The sequence below is a fragment of the Myotis daubentonii genome, chromosome 1, assembly GCF_963259705.1.
Source record: "Myotis daubentonii chromosome 1, mMyoDau2.1, whole genome shotgun sequence".
In the NCBI taxonomy this organism is placed as follows: Eukaryota; Metazoa; Chordata; class Mammalia; order Chiroptera; family Vespertilionidae; genus Myotis; species Myotis daubentonii.
Genome location: NC_081840.1, coordinates 75,864,744 through 75,886,458, shown reverse-complemented (window position 1 = coordinate 75,886,458; position 21,715 = coordinate 75,864,744). Strand labels below are relative to the sequence as shown.

Sequence of the window (21,715 nt, the reverse complement as noted above, 5' to 3'; positions counted from 1 at the left end):
ATCACTTGGAAAATCTTGCAGGAAGAAGGGTGTCTTTCAGGCTGACCCGAAGAGAGACTGTAAGCCAGGGAGACCACAGGCGGCACCTGGGGTTCTCTTCTAAAGTGATGCTTTTCCTCCTCTCTCCCTTCACTGACTAGGCTCCTCCAGGGGACTGAGGCCATCATGGCTCAGGAGAAATCCCTCATCCTGTTCTCACTGCTTGTCCTGGTGCTACTAGTGCTGGGGTGGGTCCAGCCTTCCCTGGGCAAGGAATCACGGGCCATGAAGTTCCAGCGGCAACACATGGACCCAGACGGCTACCCCAGCAACAACTCCAACTACTGCAACCAAATGATGAGGCGCCAGCATATGACAGAGGGACGGTGCAAGCCAGTGAACACCTTCGTGCACGAGCCTCTCGTAGATGTGCAGGCCATTTGCCTCCAGGGAAACATCACCTGCAAGAATGGGCAGCCCAACTGCCACAAGAGCAGCTCCAGCATGAACATCACAGACTGTCATGAGACGAGTGACTCCAAGTACCCCAACTGTGCCTACCGCACCAGCCAGAAAGAGAGGCACATCATCGTGGCCTATGAGGTTAACCCGTACGTGCCCGTCCACTTTGATGCTTCAGTAGAGGTCTCCACCGGAGACCGGAGCAGTGAGATGCCCCACGAGTCATCTGTCTCTCCCTCATCCTTGCTACCACTGAGGGAAATGACTCAAGGTAGGGCTGCTATGCAACACAAAAGGGTTTCCCTGGCCTGAGACTTGTGCCTGCGTGGTTTGGGGGATGAGAAGTGGGTTGTGAAGTGGGTCCCATGTGAACCACTTTACTGCTTCTTTCAATAGAACTCAGTTACAACTACCTGGCTTCCTGAAGCTGTCTCCATTCCGGTTACTGTTAATGTGATTGCTTTTCTGCCAGAAGGTGAGAACTGTAAATCTGGTTAACTTTGGTGAGCAGCAAGTAGAATCATGAAATGCCCCCTCTTCTAACTTGGCTTTTAGACATAATTCCTTTTTTACATAATTCTTTTTCAGGTAGATTCCTTGATGCCAAACATAAAATTTTAAGTGTGGAAGAAAGACTATTCCATGATATGATTCCTGTCCCGTGAGCTGGACCTGGGCCAGAACAGAGATTGCTTCCCATAAATCCCCCTTAGAGACTGTCAGATCATAATTGATGTCCTTTCTGAAATAAATCAGGACCCTTCCCCCGCCTCCAGTGACTTGCTCCTTCCTGGAACAGGCCATTGTCCTGATCTGGTCAAGCATGTAAAGTAATTTCTGTACCTGGTAGCATTCATGTATTATTATCCCTGATTATCCCCCTACCCGTTTTAGCCTAAGTAAATTCATTGGCACCTGCCAGGTGTCCTGGAGATCCACTCTGTCTCACAGCCACCCACATGGGCCTTGTATGTAAGTTTCCCTTAGTGAATTCTATTAATTACCAGACTGGAGTGACCAGCCTCTTTCATTGGTCTTTCCTTGCCCTCCCCTTAAGGAAGTAGGTTTTCAGTCCCGGGACCTTTCCCTGGGTCTGCATGTACTAACAAGTGTGTGCTGGTTAGATAAAACGGTGCTGCAGAGGACATTGTCCTGATGGGTGAACTGACAGAAGGAGAAGGCCAAACACTAAAATCTCTGACTCAGAAGCTAGGACAGTGTGACATCACGAAGACCCTGCCCAGTCTCAGGGTGGGGAGAAGGAGGAGGAGTGATAAATGTTTTTTCTTTTCTTTTCTTTTCTTTTCTTTTCTTTTCTTTTCTTTTCTTTTCTTTTCTTTTCTTTTCTTTTCTTTTCTTTTCTTTTCTCTTCTTTTCTTTTCTTTTCTCTTCTTTTCTTTTCTTTTTTCTCTTCTCTTCTCTTCTCTTCTCTTCTCTTCTCTTCTCTTCTCTTCTCTTCTTTTCTTTTCTTTCTTTCTGTCTCTTTCTATTTTCTTTTCTGAGTGAGCCACTAAATCAGAAAAATAGCCAACTCTTACTTGGAAAATTGGAACCTTCCATTTAGGAGCTAGAAGGGATTTTAGAGGTAAACTAATTAGATTTCAACTTGTGAACAAAGTTTAATTGGAAGTGCCTATTTGGACTGCTGTAGAAGAACTTCTAAGCCATAATGTAGTTGAACAGTAGCCTTTGCGGAAGGCAGGAGAGAAGTATGGATATACATGCCTCCCGTTTGCCTCCCCTGTTCTATTGTAACCCCCGCTTTCTACAGAGGAGCAAGGTGAATCTCAAAAAGGTTAAGTGGCTTGCTCAGGGCTGCCGCTAATTAGTGGCACAGCTGGGAGTAGACCCTAGGTCTCCTTGCTTCCCAGTCATCCTTTCTGCCACCAGAAGCAACTCAAGAAAAAAATTACGAGTCTTCCTGCTTCACTACATGCTGTGGACTTGTGGCTTTTCCTGAGCTAGTGGCTCTCACAAATTCCCAGGGTACTTGGCCTGTGAGTCTGTTTAGTTCTTGGCAAAGCTTCCTTACATTTCTTGAACAGACTAGACTCAGCTTCTGTCATCAGTTAGTCATTTTATTTGTCCCTTTGTTTACAGCTGTATCTGACTCTAGACAAGGTCATAGGGAGAGAGAGGCCCTAATTCCAACCAGTTTCATCATTTCTGTCATTGTCTTTATATACTACATTTATAAATGTTGTAAATGGCTATTTTTCTCCTGTAAACTAAATTCTTAGCCCTGGGAGCTTCTATACAAGGAGGAAGCCTGCAGGTGAGAGTGGTCAGATATACCTGCATTTCTGCAGTAATGGGAGTCTCACTCCTTACCAGCAATGAGGATGCAGGAGGGGGAAAAAAGGGAAACTTTAAGTTTTTAGATTTTTTTTTCTGGAGACAGAATTTTTCTTATCTCACCCTTCTTCCCAAGCCTGAAGCTCCTCGGTTTTCCTCTTTCTTAATGGTTCTTCTTAGAATGCTAACTTGGTGTTTTGTTGCATTTGTAACTGCATATCACCATCTCTGGTTTCTGGGTCTTTGTGCTTCCTGGGTAACTGGATGATAAAAAGCAAAAATGAGATGAAAAAAAATGAGAAGCAATACGCATTTATTTAAAGTCCAAAAGAATTGCAATTTGGGAGAACAAATTCAGAAACCCAAATAGTGTTCCCCCTTTATAGGGACTCAGGGTGTTATGGGGAAAGGGAGGAAGATGACATAAGTTGTATTAAAGAAGATTTATTGGTACTAGATGAGGTAGTGTTACATTTTTTACTTCATGGGTTGTCTTGAGATTCACCTGAAATTGTATTTGATTTGTTGGTTAGAAATTTGGTCATTCTCGAAGTCTAATTTCATCAGTCTTTACAAATAGGATAGTCTTGGTCTTCTTGGAATTATGGTGATTTGGACCAGCTTGTAAGATAAAGAAAAATAAGACACGCAGAGCAGTTCCTCTGAAATGGCTATTTAGACTCTATTTTAATATGGCTCCACTCATGTTATCTTTCACCTGGGCCATGAGATTGCTCAGACCTCCATCTGTGACAACAGATGGTCCAGATTCAGACTTGCACAGCCAGGAGCCAAAGGGAAGGAAAGTGGTCTGAAGAGGTGAAGACTGGGAGGAGAAAGATGGGGTCCTGTCCTGGAGGGGTCCAGTTCAGTCAAGAAGAGAAACAGCCATCAGGAGACAAATCAGAGGTCTCTGTTTTATGGGGAGCCTATTGCTACCCCACAAAAAAAGGAGTACTCGTTCCTCCTGATGTTAATGTCAGAAATACACCTCAGTCCTTGAGTTCAGCTGAAAAAGAATTCAGAGCCAAAGAACTGAAATGCAAGCAAATGTTTATTTAGAAAGTCACAGGGGTAGAAGAAATGAGGCAAATGTGCTGCATGACTTAAGAAACAAATTGCAGTGGCAAAAGAAGGGGCCTTGGAGCTTAGGAGAAAGAAAGGTAAAGATAATGCACCTGAGGGAAGATGGGGGAAGGCACCATTATGCTCCAGAGAGAGTGTGCCTGGGGACAAAAGTGGGTGTGGAGAGTTGTGAGTGTGCTCAAGAGAGGAAGAACACCTGCTGGGTTCTTCATCTTAAGGGTTTTTATTTGTTTTCTAAAGGTGGGGATTTTAGGGGAGGTCTCATGGGAGGAACTCAATAGCATATTCATCAGCTTTCCAAGTGTGTCCTTTCAGGGTCATGGTCTCTACTGATTGACTGGTGCTATGGTAGGAGATCATTAGTCATTACCTCTGATCCTGGTGTCAGCCATGTTGTTGGTTCATCTGATTTTGCTGCTTTTTGGGGCCTGGAGCTGAAACACAATTGAGGCCTAGATGTTTTCTCTAGTTTGATGAAAACTCTCTCCTTGGTCAACAGATCCAAGGCTTTGTTCCTAAGATTATTAGATGCGGGTCAGAACCTCATTGTTCTGGGGGCTTAATGCTTAAGGGAATGGTCATGCAAGAGCTTGTATGGGAGTTGTATGATGCTCTTCTCTGGCCCCTTTGTTCCTCCTGCAAGGGGGTCTAAATTGCATGACTAATGATAAAAAAGGTCAAAGTATCTAAACTGCATGACTAGTGACATGCCAGAAGAGGAAAGGTCACCTTGGGGGTATGGTCCAAGCCTATAATACTAGTTTTCTCTAGTTTTGTCCCTTGTTAGGCACCCAGGAATTTCCACTCTGGCCTTTGGTTCCTGCTCTGCTCATGCCTGTCTAGATGCCTACTCTGTTACCAGAAGACTAACCCAGGCAAATTAACATTAAAATGGAGGTACTAACATGGGAATCTGCTTACAGGCTGAAATGATCATATCCAATGAAGAATAATGTTAATTTTCATAATATTCTTTAAATCAAACAACCTTCAATAATTCTACATTCTCAGTACACAGATAGACACATATTAGTGTCCCAGCTCTTCCTTACCCCTGCAACTTTAAGTGTATCTGATATAGTAGGCAGTTAGACAGATATGACCAGAGTAGAAACTACAGGCCAGGTACAGAAAGTTACCAGGATAGAAAGTCTCAGTTGTCTAGCAATGGGGAAAATTTCGTAAACAAGTATTGTATGGTGGGACTTCACCCCCAAGGTGACCTTTCCTCCCCTGGCATATCATTGGTCATGCAGTTTACACATGCTGACCTTTCATATCACTGGTCATGCAGTTCAGATTCTCCACTGAACTTTCATCCCTTGGAATGTTGCTAGTCATGAGGGAGACAGAACAAGGAGGCCAGAGAATAGCATCATACAACTCCCATAAGACCCTTGTATGACCGTTCCCTTAAGCATTAAGCCCCCAGAACAATGAGGTTCTGACCTGCATCTAAAAATCTTAGGAACAAAGCTTTGGACCTGTTGACCAAGCAGAGAGTTTTCATCAAACTAGAGAAAACATCTAGGCCTCAATTGTGTTTCAGCTCCAGGCCCAGGAAAGCAGCAATACCAGATGTAGCAATGACATCCTGACTTTGGGACCAGATGCAATGACTAATGATCTCTTACCCTAACACAGTCAATCTGTAAGTAGAGATCACTACCTTGAAAGGACACACTTGAAAAGCTGATGAAGATTGTATTGAGATCCTCCCCTGAGACTTCTTCTAAAACCCACGCCTTTGGAAATTAAATAGAAGCCCTCAAAATGAAGAAGGACCAGCCCCTTCCCCCTCTCTTCTCTCTCTCTCTGTCTCTCTTTCTCCCATACCTTTCCCTATCCCAGTGGTTGTTAAACCATGGCTCGTGAGCCACATGCGCCTCTTTGGCCAGTCAATCAGCAGTCTCATTGTGCAGTGATTAGTGCTAGTTGTGTCCCCAAATTGCACGCGTGTGACAAAAGTACCTACTCGAAGCATAAAGTAACCTGTCTTTTTCCAACCAGCTGCAAATCCTACAGGCATTTTGTCATCAATTTAAGAATTGTAATTATTGGAGGAACCAAGATGGCGGCGATATAGGCAGACGTGTCCCAGGTCGTGTCCCGGAGCAAATGGAACGAGCAGCTGAAGCTAGTAACACTCACACCGAATTGGCGAAATTGCTCAGCTGGTGAGAGGGTTTACAGCCGGGAAGAGCAGAACTCCCCTGGTAAGGTAAAAAAAACCCAGGGATTTGGGCAGGAAAGTTTGCCAGACCTCTGAGCCCAGAGAGTCGGAGGGAGACCGCGTGGCAGACAGCCGCGTCCCTTGGGACAGGCACAGCCCCTGACGGGGGAAAGGAGAACCGCGGGATTCCTGGCGCCGCCAGGGAAATTGAGAGCTGGGTTCTGTGATCACGGAGGACTGAGCCTAAAGGGGGCAGCCTGAAGAGCTGACCTGACCATGCAGTCCCGGTAAGAGAAGAAGCTTACAGAAACCAAGCCTTCCCCGTTTCCGCGGCCGGCATTTGTTTGTTTGTTTTCACTGAATCCTGTTCATGGGGCATTTCGGATACAGACACTCACCTGTGCTGAAGAGAGGGAGAGTGTGCGGAGGAGTGGAATCTGGGGAGAGACTGGGGAAAGAGGGGGAGCTGGGAGAGGTGGTAGTGAATTGAGTGCTGAGACACCCCAGAGCCCGGGACTGGGGCAGCCACCCGCTCCTGAGAGGGAGTCTCCTCCCCCCAGCCCCCAGGCAAGGAGCACAGCCACACCCAGATTCCACCCTGTACGAGATCAAGGATTAAGATAACCTGATCAGTCCCTGGGAGTTAACAGGGTCTGGCCTATAGGGGGATTTTCAATCCCAGCAACAACATAGCGCCGGTAACTAACTATTACGCAGTCAGCTCTGGGCAGTGAACTTCCACTGGACAGAGAGGCCCTATAGCCTCAGAGGCCAACCCCAGAACACTGCCACCCAGAGGCTGACCCACAAACTGACTCTTTGCTAAACACAAAATAAGGCAGTCTGGGAAATAAATGCGGCATGCTTTAAAATAAGGACTGTGGTTTACAACACAGAGGAACAGTATATCGCAGGGAAACTCAACACTCTCCTGAATACCTGGAAGGTCTAAAGCGAGCCACACTGAAGAATAGAAGAAACGAAGGACCTTCACTACTGCAATTTTTTTTCTTTTTTCACTTTTTAACTAAGAAACCAATTTTTTTTTCATTCTTTTTTTTTCTGTTCTTTTTTTTTCTTTTTTTTTCTTTCTTTTCTTCTTTTTCCATCACCTGATTTTACCCTTTTAATTACTACCTTCTTATTTTTAACCAGTATTATTACTGCTACCATTTTACCATTTTTTAAAGTGCCATTTTATTTTTTCTTTATTTTATTTTGGGATTAGTGTTCACCATTCTATTTTCATCGTTATATTATTGGTTGTTTCTAGTTTGCATTCATATCCAGGGAGCTGTTGCTGGAATTTGTTGGGATTAATGGCTGTTCTATAGGAGTATTCTCCTCATATAAAAAGTCTCTTCCCTCTTCCACTTCATTCTCTCTTTTCGCTCTTTTTTTTTTTTTCTTTTCTTTTCTCGCTTTTATTTTCCCCCTTCCTTTTTCCCAATTTCATTTTTGCACTCCCTTTTTTTGGTCCCTACTTTTCTTTTCCTTTTTCTCTTTTATCTTTTTCTCTTCCTTCTTCCTTATCCCCTAATTCTCTTAATTCAGGTGGTCACCTTTAATTGGGGTTATTAATATCGTGAATATATTTGTGTATAGTGCCTGGTACGTGGTGCCTTGTTGTGTTGTATTTTGTGCCTTTAAATCAACGCAGCAGATCCAAGCAACAGCAACCTCCTGAGCACCTCATCCTCTGCTGAGGAACAGCAGCTGTACGTGAAACCTCGCCCCACCAGCTGGAAGAGCCACCACAGCTGTGAACAGCACCCACCAGAGGAGCTGCTGCCAACTGAAGAGCAGCTGCTACCGCAACCGCCCGAAGAGCAACCACAGACCAAGGAGTCACTGCCACCAAGGGAGCAACCACTGAACAACTCAACGTCTAGATATGTCAATGAGATCAAACATGGGTAGACAAAGAAACCCCCAAAGGAAAGAGAAGGGGGACTCTCCAGAAAAGCAGCTAAGTAATACAGAGGCATGCAACATGACAGATAAAGAATTCAGAATAAGGATCCTAGAGTGCATAAACCGGATGGAGGAAAAAATCGACAACCTCTGCAAGAAGCAAGAAGAAACAGATGAAAAAATCGATAACATATGGAAGAAGCTAGAAGAAACAGATGAAAAAATCGATAACATATGGAAGAAGCTAGAAGAAACAGATGAAAAAATCAACAACCTAAGTAAGACCCAAGAAGAAATGAAGAGTGATATAGCTGCAATGAAAAACTCCATTGAAAGTATCAACAGTAGACTAGGAGAAGCGGAGGACCGAATAAGTGAATTAGAAGACAAGGAAGCAAAACACACCCAAAATGTACTGCAATTGGAGAAAAAAATTAAAAGACAGGAGAGCCTAAGGGAGCTTTGGGACAACATGAAACGAAACAACATACGAATAATAGGAGTACCAGAACAACAGAAAGATGAACAAGGATTAGAAAACCTACTCGAAGAAATAATATCAGAAAACTTTCCTGAGGTGGGGAAGAAAAAAGTCACACAAGCCCAGAGAGTCCCAAACAAGGTGAACCCGAAAAGACCCACACCAAGACACATCATAATCACCATGGCAAATGTTCAGGACAAAGAGAGAATCTTACAGGCTGCAAGAGAGAGACGGAAAGTTACATACAAGGGATCTCCCATTAGATTGTCAAATGACTTCTCAACAGAAACACATCAGGCCAGAAAAGAATGGACTGAAATTTACAAAGTGATGGAAAGCAAAGGACTGAATCCAAGAATACTCTATCCAGCAAGGCTATCATTCAAACTTGAAGGGGAAATAAGAAGCTTCACAGACAAAAAAAGACTAAGGGAGTTTGTCACCACCAAGCCAGCAATGCAAGGAATGCTAAAGGGACTGGTATAAAAAGAAGAAATAAAAAGCTCAGAAAGAAAACAGCCACACACACACACAAAAAGAAATGGCTACAAACAAGTACCTTTCAATAATAACTTTAAACGTAAACGGACTAAATGCTCCAACCAAAAGACATCGAGTGGCTGAATGGATAAAAAAACATGACCCATACATCTGCTGTCTACAAGAAACCCACCTCATTAGAAGGGACTCACACAGACTGAAAGTGAAAGGATGGAAAAATATCTTTCAGGCAAATGGAAAGGAAAAGAAAGCTGGGGTAGCAATACTTATATCGGACAAAATAGACCTCAAAGTGAAGGCCTTAACAAGAGATAAGGAAGGCCACTTCATAATACTAAAGGGATCAATACAACAAGAAGATATAACCCTGGTAAACATATATGCACCCAATGTAGGAGCACCCAAATTCATAAAAAAACTCCTGGAAAATATCAAAGGAGAGATCGACAACAATACAATCATAGTAGGGGACTTTAATACACCATTGACAGCACTGGATAAGTCCTATAGACAAACAATCAGCAAAGATACAGCAATCCTAAATGACTCACTAGATCAGATGGACTTAATAGACATCTTCAGAACACTTCACCCCAAAGCCAGAGAATATACGTTCTTCTCAGGTGCTCATGGGACATATTCAAAAATAGACCACATATTGGGTCACAAGCAAAGTATCCCCAAATTCAAGAAGATTGAAATCATAAAAAGCGTCTTCGCAGACCACGATGGCATAATATTAGAAATAAACTACAATAAAAACAACCCAAAATACTCAAACACCTGGAAGCTGAATAGCATGCTATTAAATATTGATTGGGTTACCAATGAGATCAAAGAAGAAATTAAAAACATCCTGGAAACTAATGACAATGAAAACACAACAATCCAAAACCTATGGGACACATTGAAAGCAGTCCTGAGAGGGAAGTTTATAGCTCTACAGGCCTATCTCAAAAAACAAGAAAAAATGGTAGTAAATCATCTAACTCTACAACTCAAAGAATTAGAAAGAGAGCAACAAGAAAACCCCAGAGTGAGCAGAAGGAAGGAGATAATAAAGATTAGAGCAGAAATAAATGACATAGAGACCAAAAAAACAATACAGAAAATCAATGAAACCAAGAGCTGGTTCTTTGAAAGGATAAACAAGATTGATAAACCTCTAGCCAGACTCACCAAGAAGCAGAGAGAGAGGACCCAAATAAATAAAATCAGAAACGATAGAGGCGAAATAACAACAGACCCCACAGAAATACAAATGATTGTTAAAAAATACTATGGACAGCTTTACTCCAACAAACTAGACAACCTGGAGGAAATGGACAAATTCCTAGAAAAATACAGCATTCCAAAACTCAATCAGGAAGAATCTAAAAATCTCAACAGGCCAATAACTATGGAAGAAATTGAAGCAGTCATCAAAAAGCTTCCATCAAACAAAAGCCCAGGACCAGACGGCTTCACAGGGGAGTTTTACCAAACATTCAAGGAAGAACTAAAACCTATCCTCCTCAGACTACTACAAAAAATTCAAGAGGAAGGAACACTTCCAAGCTCATTCTATGAAGCCAGCATCACCCTAATACCAAAACCAGGTAAAGACAACACAATGAAAGAGAATTACAGGCCAATATCCCTCATGAACATAGATGCCAAAATCCTCAACAAAATCTTAGCAAATCAGATCCAGCAGTACATCAGAAAGATCATACACCATGACCAAGTAGGATTTATCCCAGGGATGCAAGGATGGTACAATATCCGCAAATCAATAAACGTGATACATCACATAAACAAATTGAAAGATAAAAACCACATGGTCATATCAATTGATGCAGTAAAAGCATTTGACAAAATTCAACACCCATTTTTGATAAAAACTCTCAGCAAGGTGGGAGTAGAAGGATCATACCTCAACATAATAAAAGCCATATATGACAGGCCCACAGCCAACATCATACTCAACGGACAAAAACTAACACCATTTGCCCTAAGAACAGGAACAAGACAGGGATGCCCCCTCTCACCACTCCTGTTCAACATAGTACTGGAAGTGTTAGCCATTGCAATTCGGCAAGAAGAAGAAATAAAAGGCATCCAAATTGGAAAAGAGGAAGTAAAACTGTCCTTATTTGCAGACGACATGATATTATACATACAAAACCCTAGAGATTCCATCAAAAAGCTACTAGACTTAATACATGAATTTGGCAATGTAGCAGGATACAAAATTAACCCCAAGAAATCTGAGGCATTTCTATACACCAATAGTGAACTTTCAGAAAGAGAGATTATAAAAACAATCCCGTTTACCATTGCACCGAAAAAACTAAGCTACCTAGGAATAAACTTAACTAAAGAGGTAAAAGACCTCTACTCAGAAAACTACAGGACATTGAAAAAAGACATAGAGGAAGACATAAACAGATGGAAGAACATACCGTGTTCATGGATTGGTAGAATCAACATCATCAAAATGTCCATACTACCCAAAACAATCTATAAATTCAACGCACTTCCCAGTAAAGTACCAACAGCATACTTCAGAGATCTAGAACGAACTTTCCAAAAATTCATCTGGAATAAAAAAAGACCCCGAATAGCTGCAGCAATCCTGAAAAAGAACAAAGTAAGTGGGATCTCAATACCAGATATCAAGTTGTATTACAAAGCCACTGTTCTCAAAACTGCCTGGTACTGGCACAAGAATAGGCATATAGATCAATGGAATAGAATAGAGAGCCCAGAAATCGGCCCGAACCAATATGCTCAATTAATATTTGACAAAGGAGGCAAGAACATACAATGGAGCCAAGATAGTCTCTTCAATAAATGGTGTTGGGAAAATTGGACAGATATATGCAAGAAAATGAAACTAGACCACCAACTTACACCATACACAAAAATAAACTCAAAATGGATAAAGGACTTAAATGTACGACAGGATACCATAAAAATTCTAGAAGAATCCAAAGGCAAGAAAATCTCAGACATATGCCGAAGCAATTTCTTCACTGATACAGCTCCTAGGGCACTTGAAACTAAAGAAAAAATGAACAAATGGGACTACATCAAAATAAAAAGCTTCTGCACAGCAAAAGAAACCATCAACAAAACAACGAGAAAACCCACTGTGTGGGAAAACATATTTGCCAATGACATATCTGATAAGGGCCTAATCTCCAAAATTTATAGGGAACTCATACAACTTAACAAAAGAAAGATAAACAATCCAATCAAAAAATGGGCAAAGGACCTAAATAGACACCTTTCAAAAGAGGACATCCAGAAAGCCAAGAGACATATGAAAACATGCTCAAAGTCACTAATCATCCGAGAGATGCAAATCAAAACAGCAATGAGGTACCATCTCACACCTGTCAGACTGGCTATCATCAACAAATCAACAAACGACAAGTGCTGGAGAGGATGTGGAGAAAAAGGAACACTTGTGCACTGCTGGTGGGAATGCAGACTGGTGCAGCCACTATGGAAGACAGTATGGAGTTTCCTTAAAAAACTGAAAATGGAACTCCCATTTGACCCTGTGATCCCACTTCTAGGAATATATCCCAAGAAACCAGAAACACCAATCAGAAAGGATATATGCACCCCTATGTTCATAGCAGCACAATTCACCATAGCTAAGATCTGGAAACAGCCTAAGTGCCCATCAGTAGATGAATGGATTAGAAAACTGTGGTACATCTACACGATGGAATACTATGCTGCTGTAAAAAGGAAGGAACTCTTACCATTTGCAACGTCATGGATGGAACTGGAGAGCATTATGCTAAGTGAAATAAGCCAGTCAATAAAGGAAAAATACCACATGATCTCACTCATTCGTGGACAATAGAGACCATTATAAACTTTTGAACAATAATAGATACAGAGGCAGAGCTGCCTCAAACAGATTGTCGAGCTGCAGCGGGAAGGCCGGGGAGGGTTGGGGGGCAGGAGGTAGGGGGGTAAGAGATCAACTAAAGGACTTGTATGCATGCATATAAGCATAACCAATGGACATAAGACACTGGGTGATAGGGGAGGCTAGGGGACTGTCTAGGGCGGGGGGATAAAATGGATACATATGTAATACCCTTTGTAATACTTTAAGCAATAAAAAAAAAAAGAATTGTAATTATTTTGTGTTGTTGGCTTTATTATTATAAAATGAAACATTTTTTTCGATGTTAGAAGTTATTTCATTCGAAAACCAATTACCTCTTTTTACTCAAGATTTTGAAAGAGAAACTTTGATTCACTTTCCAAGCCTGTTGAAACATCGCCAAGAAAATAATTCTGATATTGACATTTGCTATTTCAAAACAACACTTTTAAATATGAGGGAAGCTTTTCTAAACAGGTTTCAGGAACTCAGAGACAGCAAAGCGATGTTAGCCTTTGTTAAAAAACCTCTTAATGCTACTGTAACAGAATTAAATTTTTCTCCCTTTAATATTGACGTTAGCAACTTTGAAATGCAATTGCTGGATTTAAAAACCAAAGAACTGTGGAGCTCAAACTTTGAACGTCTTTGTGTTGATATAGAAATATTGGAGAAACACAAATGTGAACTTAGTTCACAGCACAAGTGGTCTGCTTTGAAAGACCTTGAGAAGGAAGATATGTTGATTTTTAACACCTGGAATAGTATTCCTGACTCATATAATCGACTGAAAAACTAGCGTTTGCTGTTCTTTCCTTAAACTGGTCTACATATTTATTTGAACAATCATTTTCGAGCATGAACCTTATCAAGAGTAAATTGAGAAGCCATCTTATTCATGAGAACCTGGAATTGTGCCTAAAATTAAAAACAACAACATACAAACCTGACTTACCCAAACTTTCCAAGGAGATGCAAGGCCACTGTACACATTAGTGTTTGTCAGTCATTGTCATGATTTAATGTTATGGATATTGTAAGGTAAATAGTAAGGAATTCAATTTCATCAATAAATAATATTGTTATTAAGTATGATATTAATTTTTATTCAACATAAAACTAAGTTTAACTAAGACTTAAAACTTTAAGTAAATTTTATTGTTACTTTTAGGGAACATCGAGGATTGAGAAAGGTAATCCCTACCCTCAAAATGCTATCATTTTAATACATTAGCATGCTAAACAACATACCCTGAACTGCCCTGATCAATCATGGAAAGCCCATAAAAGAACACAAAATGTCTGACAGAGCTTCACCTCTTTCCCCAGAAGATCCTGAATATTTCCTCTCTTATTGAATATCCAACCCCTGATTAAATGAGCCTAATACAGGGAGCAATTCTTGTAAAGAAGTCTGTTCTATTTGTGGAATACTCATTCTGTCTCATGGCTTCACTAGTAAACTCACTTTCACTTTAAACTCTGTGCTGACTTGTGTTTGAATTCTTTCCTGTATGAAGTTGAGAACCCACAGAGGGTCTCAGACCTTCAGGTCCTTGGACCCACAACCTGCATCAGTAACTAGAATATTTGTGCAAACATTATTTTACAGGCCCTCCAAGTGGCCCACTGACCATGGAAACATTCTCATGGTTCCCTGGTATCAACTATTACCAAGTGACTATCGATCATGGATAACTGATCTCATCCTCATTCCCAAGTCCTACATCCACACCAAGGCCCCTGTATAAGCCATCCACAAGAACCCCTTAGATAGCTCAACTTCTCTTTACTGGTCCCTCCCTTGTGTACAAGTTGTCTGCAAAAAATCAATATGCCTGATCTTGTACAGAGTTCAGTGCTTATTTCTATAACATGGAGACTCAAGAACCTGGTGTTTAAGGTATGTAACAGTGGGACTATGACCATTCAGATGAATGATACCTTATTTGTTGTTAATTGTTAATTAAGAAGACCTTAAGGGGATGAGAAAGAAGATAAGCATGGAGGGGGGATGGTTATTAGGTAACAGAAAAGGAATAAAGGGAAGACTAGATAATATAGGCATGCCCTTTATACAGCCTTGCTAGATAGCTGTAATTTAACATTCTGCAAATTTGTTCCCCACAGGTCAATGGGTAAGGGACTGGACAAAAGCAGTTTGGACACATGCCCAGTAAGGTCTGACTGACGTGAGAAGGTGCTTATCTGTCAGTCACACCAGGGAACAAGTTAGTGGCCAGAGTAGGTGTGGCCATGCAAATTGGAGAAACCTGACTATTTAAACTCCTGGACAAAGGAGCCCTCTCTGTTGGCTCCTGGCCCTTGGCCTTCTAGCTTTCTTGGGACTCCTGTTTCATGGGGTGCATTCTCCTGCATTCCTCCCCGTGGCCCATGGCCATGTTGTCTCTACACAATGGATTAATAGACTGATTCTCCTTGATCCTGAACTGTGCCTGGCTGCAACATAGAACAGAGGCTCTGAACACTGGCCTTGCTTTTGGCTCTGCTGGACCCCTAGCTACACCTCTTTCAGGACTGTGTAAAGGGGCATGGGACTTTGCAACCTGAGAAACATAATTCCAATAAAAATAACTCATCCTCCGACCTCTCTATATATAAAAGGCTAAGTGACCAACCGACTGTATGTCAGTCTGACCATCCAACTGACCAGCCAGCACATATGACATGCACTGGAAATTTAAAAATAAATGTTGACTCATGCATGTGCGATACATATAAAACTCTCGTTGGTGCCAATCGCACACGTGTTTCAATCTATCATTGTCAATTGGGAATTTGGTTGACACTTCTATTATAGAGAAAAGGAGAATAGTGTTATTAAAATATTTCTTCTAATTAATTTCCTTTCAATGTGCACAAATCCATGCACTGGGACACTAGTGTATAAATATAGATGTAACCCACCATTCTCCGGAGCATTTTCTCAATTTGTTGAGGTTCTGCTTCCTGGCATATGTCAAGAGTTTGGCTCAAATAAAATCACAAAAATTCTTTACTCCTCCACCAAGGAAAAAATAGTTTCCTCCAAGCATATCTAGACTTTTGATAATTGACCAGAATGCAAGACTAGGTTTTGTAATAAATAAGAGAAAATCAAGAGAAAAAGAATTACTTAGAGCAGTGGTTCTCAACCTTCCTAACGCCGCGACCCTTTAATACAGTTCCTCATGTTGTGGTGACCCCCAACCATAAAATTATTTTTGTTGCTACTTCATAACTGTAATTTTGCTACTGTTATGAATGGTAATGTAAATATCTGATATGCAGGTTGTATTTTCATTGTTACAAATTGAACATAATTAAAGCATAGTGATTAATCACAAAAACAATATGTAATTATATATTTGTTTTCCGATGGTCTTAGGCGACCCCTGTGAAAGGGTCGTTCGACCCCCAAAGGGGTCGCGACCCACAGGTTGAGAACCGCTGCTCTAAAACAAGACATTCTCAAATAGCCCACTTTTTAGCCAGCTCCCAACTTCCTGTCTTTCACCCTAGGACAGTAACTTGCAACAGCAGTCCTTCGGCAGATTTGTGTTAAATATTAATGTTGCAAACATTGCTTAATTCCCCTCTAAAGGGATCAGAGAGCAGTCAGAGTCCTGGGGCTGGCCTGGAGCCAGTGTGCTTTGTGGCAGGTGGGCAGTGCCACGGCCATTCCTGCACTGCTTTCAGACTGAGAGTTGAAGGATGACAACTCTGGATTCTGGTGTGGCAGGCAAGGAGCCTGAGTGAGGAGCCAGCCAAAATCATCTGGAAGGAGGGAAGTGGAGAGGCTCAGGGTTTTCCCTATAGTCTGCAGTCATGGATCCCTCTGTCCCCAAGGGATTGAGCTAGTTTGCCTTTACAAAAACTGGTGTGGTAACCAAGGGTGTTTAATAAGTTCCTCTAAGTCCGCGGTTCTCAACCTGTGGGTCGAACGACCCTTTCACAGGGATCGCCTAAGACCATCGGAAAACACATATATAATTACATATTGTTTTTGTGATTAATCACTATGCTTTAATTATGTTTGATTTGTAACAATGAAATTGGGGGTCACCACAACATGAGGAATTGTATTAAAGGGTCGAGGCATTAGGAAGGTTGAGAACCACTGCTTTAAGGGAATGTAGAAGATGAGTAGACTTGGGAAACATTTTCCAAGCAGGAAGCTTTGGCTCCCTGAAATCCCAGGCTGCAATTAAAACCGACTCTGCAAGTGGTGCTTATCTTATCTTGACTTCCTCATAGCACTTCCCCAATGCCTGCCTGAAACATGGTAGCACTTCACACTGCCCACTTGCCTTCTCTGTGGCCATTTTCCTAATTATTATCATGCTGAATGATCTGATCTGCCATTAAGAATACCATCATAAAGTTTTGAAATAGTGTTTTAAGCAACCAAGTACCAAGATTGAAACTGCCCTCACAGGACCTACTCTGGTCAAAATCAGGGACTAGAGATATTTGAAATAGTCTCCCCTTTAAACGAGCTCCCTGTCCTCAGTTAGCACAAGGAGTTAACCTGGCCCTACAGAAACTCTAACCTGATTCTCAATATCTCAGAATTGGTGTCCTCAAATGAGCCTAATAGTAGCTCCCTTACTGACCTGTGAGAATCTAATGGGATTTGCCTGAGAGCACTTTTGAGGGTCTCCAGTGCTCTGTCAGGCACAGAATAAGGAATAGGCAGGTTCTCATTTGTGGCACCCTATCCCTAGCTCAAATGTCCTAATCAGGAGGAGAAGACCAAGATTTAAGCTGCTTCAATGAATTATGCTTGAAACTATTGGGGAGGGAGGGAGGTTGAATTAGTGAGATTAATGCTGAGTTAAATTCGGGTCTATGCTTCTTACAAGTTGGATCACTGCATTCTCAACTCTACCACCTAGAAGGTCAAGCAAACCCCTTCCACTGTTCTTGTGCCTTTCCCCCAGCCATGCTCAGTACCAACCCTTCTGACTCTAACTTGCCTTATTCAGATTCCATACTCACCTTCACAGGTCCATGGGCATTAGTGTGTGACTCTAAAGAGCAAAGTCAGGTCCTTTCCCTTTTCTTAGAGCTAAGAAAGGAATAGATGAGGGAAGTGCAGTGTTCCAACTGATTGGCAGTGGTGGAGGAAGAGGGGACAGCCTTACTCTGTGCACCTGTTTATCTCCTCATTTAGAACACTGGGGGTCACTCTGAGAAGAGCCTGGAGCAAAGGGATCATACATCAAAGACAATCTTCTGGGTACAAAGGAATGGCAAGGCCCTGGGGGCAGGAGTTAAAGAACAAAATTTAACCAAGTAAGTTTGAAGATCTAATTGGCAGTATTAAACAATTCAGAAATTGGGCAGCTTGCAATCTAGCAACTAGAAAGGTGCTTTGGTGAGTTGTACAAAATGGAAGGTTTTTATAGGCAGAAAGAGGGTGGTTTATGGGGCAACCCGCAGAGACAACCACCAGGGACTCAGATCAATATTTAGGAGCCTTGGGGGAGAACCAAGATGGCGGCATAGGTTAACTCCGGAGTTTGCTGCCTCGAACAACCACTTCAAAAAATACAACTAAAAGACGGAAGGACATCACCCAGAATCACAGGAAAGCTGGCTTAGGGGAAATTCTTCAACTAGAAGGAAAGAGAACAGCAAACCGAGACTCAGAGGAGGCGCAGTGTGGAAAATACAAAGGTGTGGAGGTGCACGTGGAGCGGGCTGGTGGCTGAGGGCGCGGTTGTCGTTTTCAATCAGGAGAGAGGCTCAGGCCCTGAGCTCCAGTTCTGGGAGAGTCTCTAGGGACCCAGACTCAAACGGGAGAAGCGGGATTGTCTGGCTTCAGTCGGAACTGGAGGGCAGCTTTCTCTCCGAGGTTTGCAGTGGTTGCTGGGACTCTGAGAGGCAGAGCCTCTGGGGACGGGACTGAGAGCAGCCATAACTGCTCCCTCCCGCCCACCCTGTTGATCCTGTGCGACCCGCCCCGCCCAAGCCTTGTACAGAGGCATTTGCCAGATAGCCTCAGGCAAAGGCTAGATTAGCACCTCCCTAGAGGACAGAAGTTCTCTCACTGCAGACACAGCTGATTCTCACAGCCAGTTGGCCTTGAGGTCAAATCCCCGCCAGTATTACCTACAACAATCTAGGCTTAACTATAACAAGACTGCGCATAAAGACCACTAGGGGTTGCACCAAGAAAACATAAAAAATGCAGAGACAAAGAAACAGGACGCAGATGTCAGAAATGGAAGATATAGAGCTCAAAACCACACTTTTAAGGTCTTTCAATAATTTTCTAATAACTGCCGATAAATGTAGTGAGATCCTCAAGAAATCTAATGAGACCCTCGATGTTGTGGTAAAGAACCAACTAGAAATTAAGCATACACTGACTGAAATAAAAAATATTATACAGACACCCAACAGCAGACCAGAGGAGTGCAAGAATCAAGTCAGAGAATTGAAATGTGAAGAAGCAAAAATCACCCAACCGGAAAAGCAAAATGAAAAAAGAATCCGAAAATACGAAGATAGTGTAAGGAGCCTCTGGGACAGCTTCAAGCACACCAACATCAGAATTATAGGGGTGCCAGAAGATTAGAGACAGCAAGATATTGAAAACCTATTTGAAGAAATAATGACAGAAAAATTCCCCTACCTGGTGAAAGAAATAGACTTACAGGTCCAAGAAGCGCAGAGAACCCCAAACAAAAGGAATCCAAGGAGGACCACACCAAGACACATCATAATTAAAATGCCAAGAGCAAAAGACAAAGAGAGAATCTTAAAAGCAACAAGAGAAAGAAACTCAGTTACCTACAAGGGAATACCCATACGACTGTCAGCTGATTTCTCAACAGAAACTTTGCAGGCCAGAAGGGAGTGGCAAGAAATATTCAAAGTGATGAATGCCAAGAACCTACAACCAAGATTACTTTATCCAGCAAAGCTATCATTCAGAATTGAAGGTCAGATAAAGAGCTTCGCAGATAAGGAAAAGCTAAAGGAGTTCATCACCACCAAACCAGGATTATATGAAATGCTGAAAGGTATCCTTTAAGAAGAGGAAGAGGAAGAAAAAGGTAAAGATACAAATTATGAACAACAAATATGCATCTATCAACAAGTGAATCTAAGAATCAAGTGAATAAATAATCTGATGAACCGAATGAACTGGTGATTATAATAGAATCAGGGACATAGAAAGGGAATGGACTGACTATTCTTGGGGGGGAAAGGGGTGTGGGAGATGTGGGAAGAGACTGGACAAAAATCGTGCACCTATGGATGAGGACAGTGGGAGTGAGGGCGGAGGGTGGGGCGGGAACTGGGAGGAGGGGAGTTATGGGGGGAAAAAGAGGAACAAATGTAATAATCTGAACAATAAAGATTTAATTAAAAAAAACCAAACATTGGACCAACCCCCCGCCCCAAAAAAAAAAAATTTAGGAGCCTTTGTTAAGCTGGCTAGTGACTACAGTTACAGCACCCTGCCGAAGCCAAGGGCTGAACTGCAGTTCCAACTATAGGAGTTACAGCGTTTTTATTTGCAAAAAGTACAGTTAGTTACAAAGCCTTGTTTACATAATTTGTTCCCGACACAGTACAGCATCAGTACAGTGACTACCTTCCTATCTATGAGTCCTAGGAACAGAGAGCATAGCGCACCCCGCCTGGCCAAAGCGCCAGATATGCAGCCCAGCACATTCTCCACTGGTTTTATGTACATGAGTTAAATCATTGACTCTTTTGGGTCATTGATGGGAAGGGAGTTATATTGACCCCTGAGGACTATAAGCTTGATAGAATTAATTCTTTGCCGAATAAAGTCAGTGGGCCTGTTTATAAGATAAGGGCCTAGAATGAGGGCCAGGAGTAATCTCAAGAGGGTGCGAAGAGTCCTAGACTCTCTATTTTGCCTGGGCTGTCTTGAGCCGGGTGTGATGAAGCCACATCAGGATTCCATCGACCTGGACTGCCATGGGAGTGGTCCTTTCCAGGTAGGAGTCAGTCCTTGGGTGGAAAATTTCTTTACCCAAACAGAGTCACCAGATTGGAAGGGATGAACCAGATACAGGCAAAGTATCTTGGATGTGCTTCTGGTCTGCTTTCTGAGTAGACTGTCAAGCCTGTAAGGACTTGAGTACAGATTGGTTATGTATTTCAGCTTTTCTAGATTGGGTTTCCATGTAAGTTGGTGAGATGGGTAGTTCAGGGTCTGGAAGAGTTACGAGAATCTGTAGAGGCCCCACTGGTTTTAGGGCAGCCTCCTGGTCTGCGTCGTCTGCAGCCTAGTTCCCTCTTGCTTCTGGGGAGTCCCCTTGTCTTACATACATAGAGGTGGAAAGACATAGTTACATCTGGCAGTGCCAATTGGCCCATCGTCCTTGCTCTGCTCATGTCTGTCTAACTGCCTACTATATTACCTCAAGGATTCTGGCTCTGAATTCTTTCAGGGAAAATGGATGTTGAATTTCTTCTGTAGCAGCTTTATGCTGAGGAGGGACGGCGTTTTCTCTCAGAGCCAAGAGATCCCTGCTGTCTGTCAGAGGGACGATGAGGCCTGGGCAAGAAGGAGGTGGGCTTTTGACCTGGCAGAGACAAACTAACAAATGGTCTGATGGGAGGGAAAGAAAACATTTCAGTTTTAATAACCTCTATTGAAATAGAGCTTTTCTCCTTAAAATTATCCCTCTGTTTATTAAAATACTAATTTATTTACTGTATTCAATTTGGCCTGATTGTTTGCATAAATACAACAAGAATGGTAACTGACTACCTTTGCTGGAATTTTATGATTGAATCTTAATGTGCCCCATAGGGCCAGGAAGCCAAGCCATCTAGCTGCCATGAGGCCTGCCTGCAGTATCTGCTGAGTTAGGTGAATTCCTCACCTGCAGTGGCTCTGCCTGGGCCCATTGTCCTTGCTTTAAGGCCCTTCTCA

At 42.3% G+C, this 21,715-nt stretch overlaps 2 protein-coding genes across 3 annotated transcripts in view; one reads left to right on the top strand and one right to left on the bottom strand.

Annotated features, from left to right (window-relative positions):
* Nucleotides 1-833, top strand: part of LOC132239603 (ribonuclease pancreatic-like) — a 57,555-nt gene extending 56,722 nt beyond the window's left edge. Inside the window, exon 2 of one of the 2 annotated variants that reach the window (XM_059706116.1) lies at nucleotides 141-833. In XM_059706116.1, coding sequence (XP_059562099.1) covers nucleotides 141-753 — 613 coding nt within the window. In that variant the 3' untranslated portion in view covers nucleotides 754-833. The remainder of the gene's footprint in view (nucleotides 1-140) is intronic. The other variant, XM_059706122.1, reaches the window with a different exon arrangement.
* Nucleotides 1-21,715, bottom strand: part of LOC132239660 (ribonuclease 4-like) — a 122,269-nt gene that overhangs the window by 39,517 nt on the left and 61,037 nt on the right. The window lies entirely within an intron of this gene.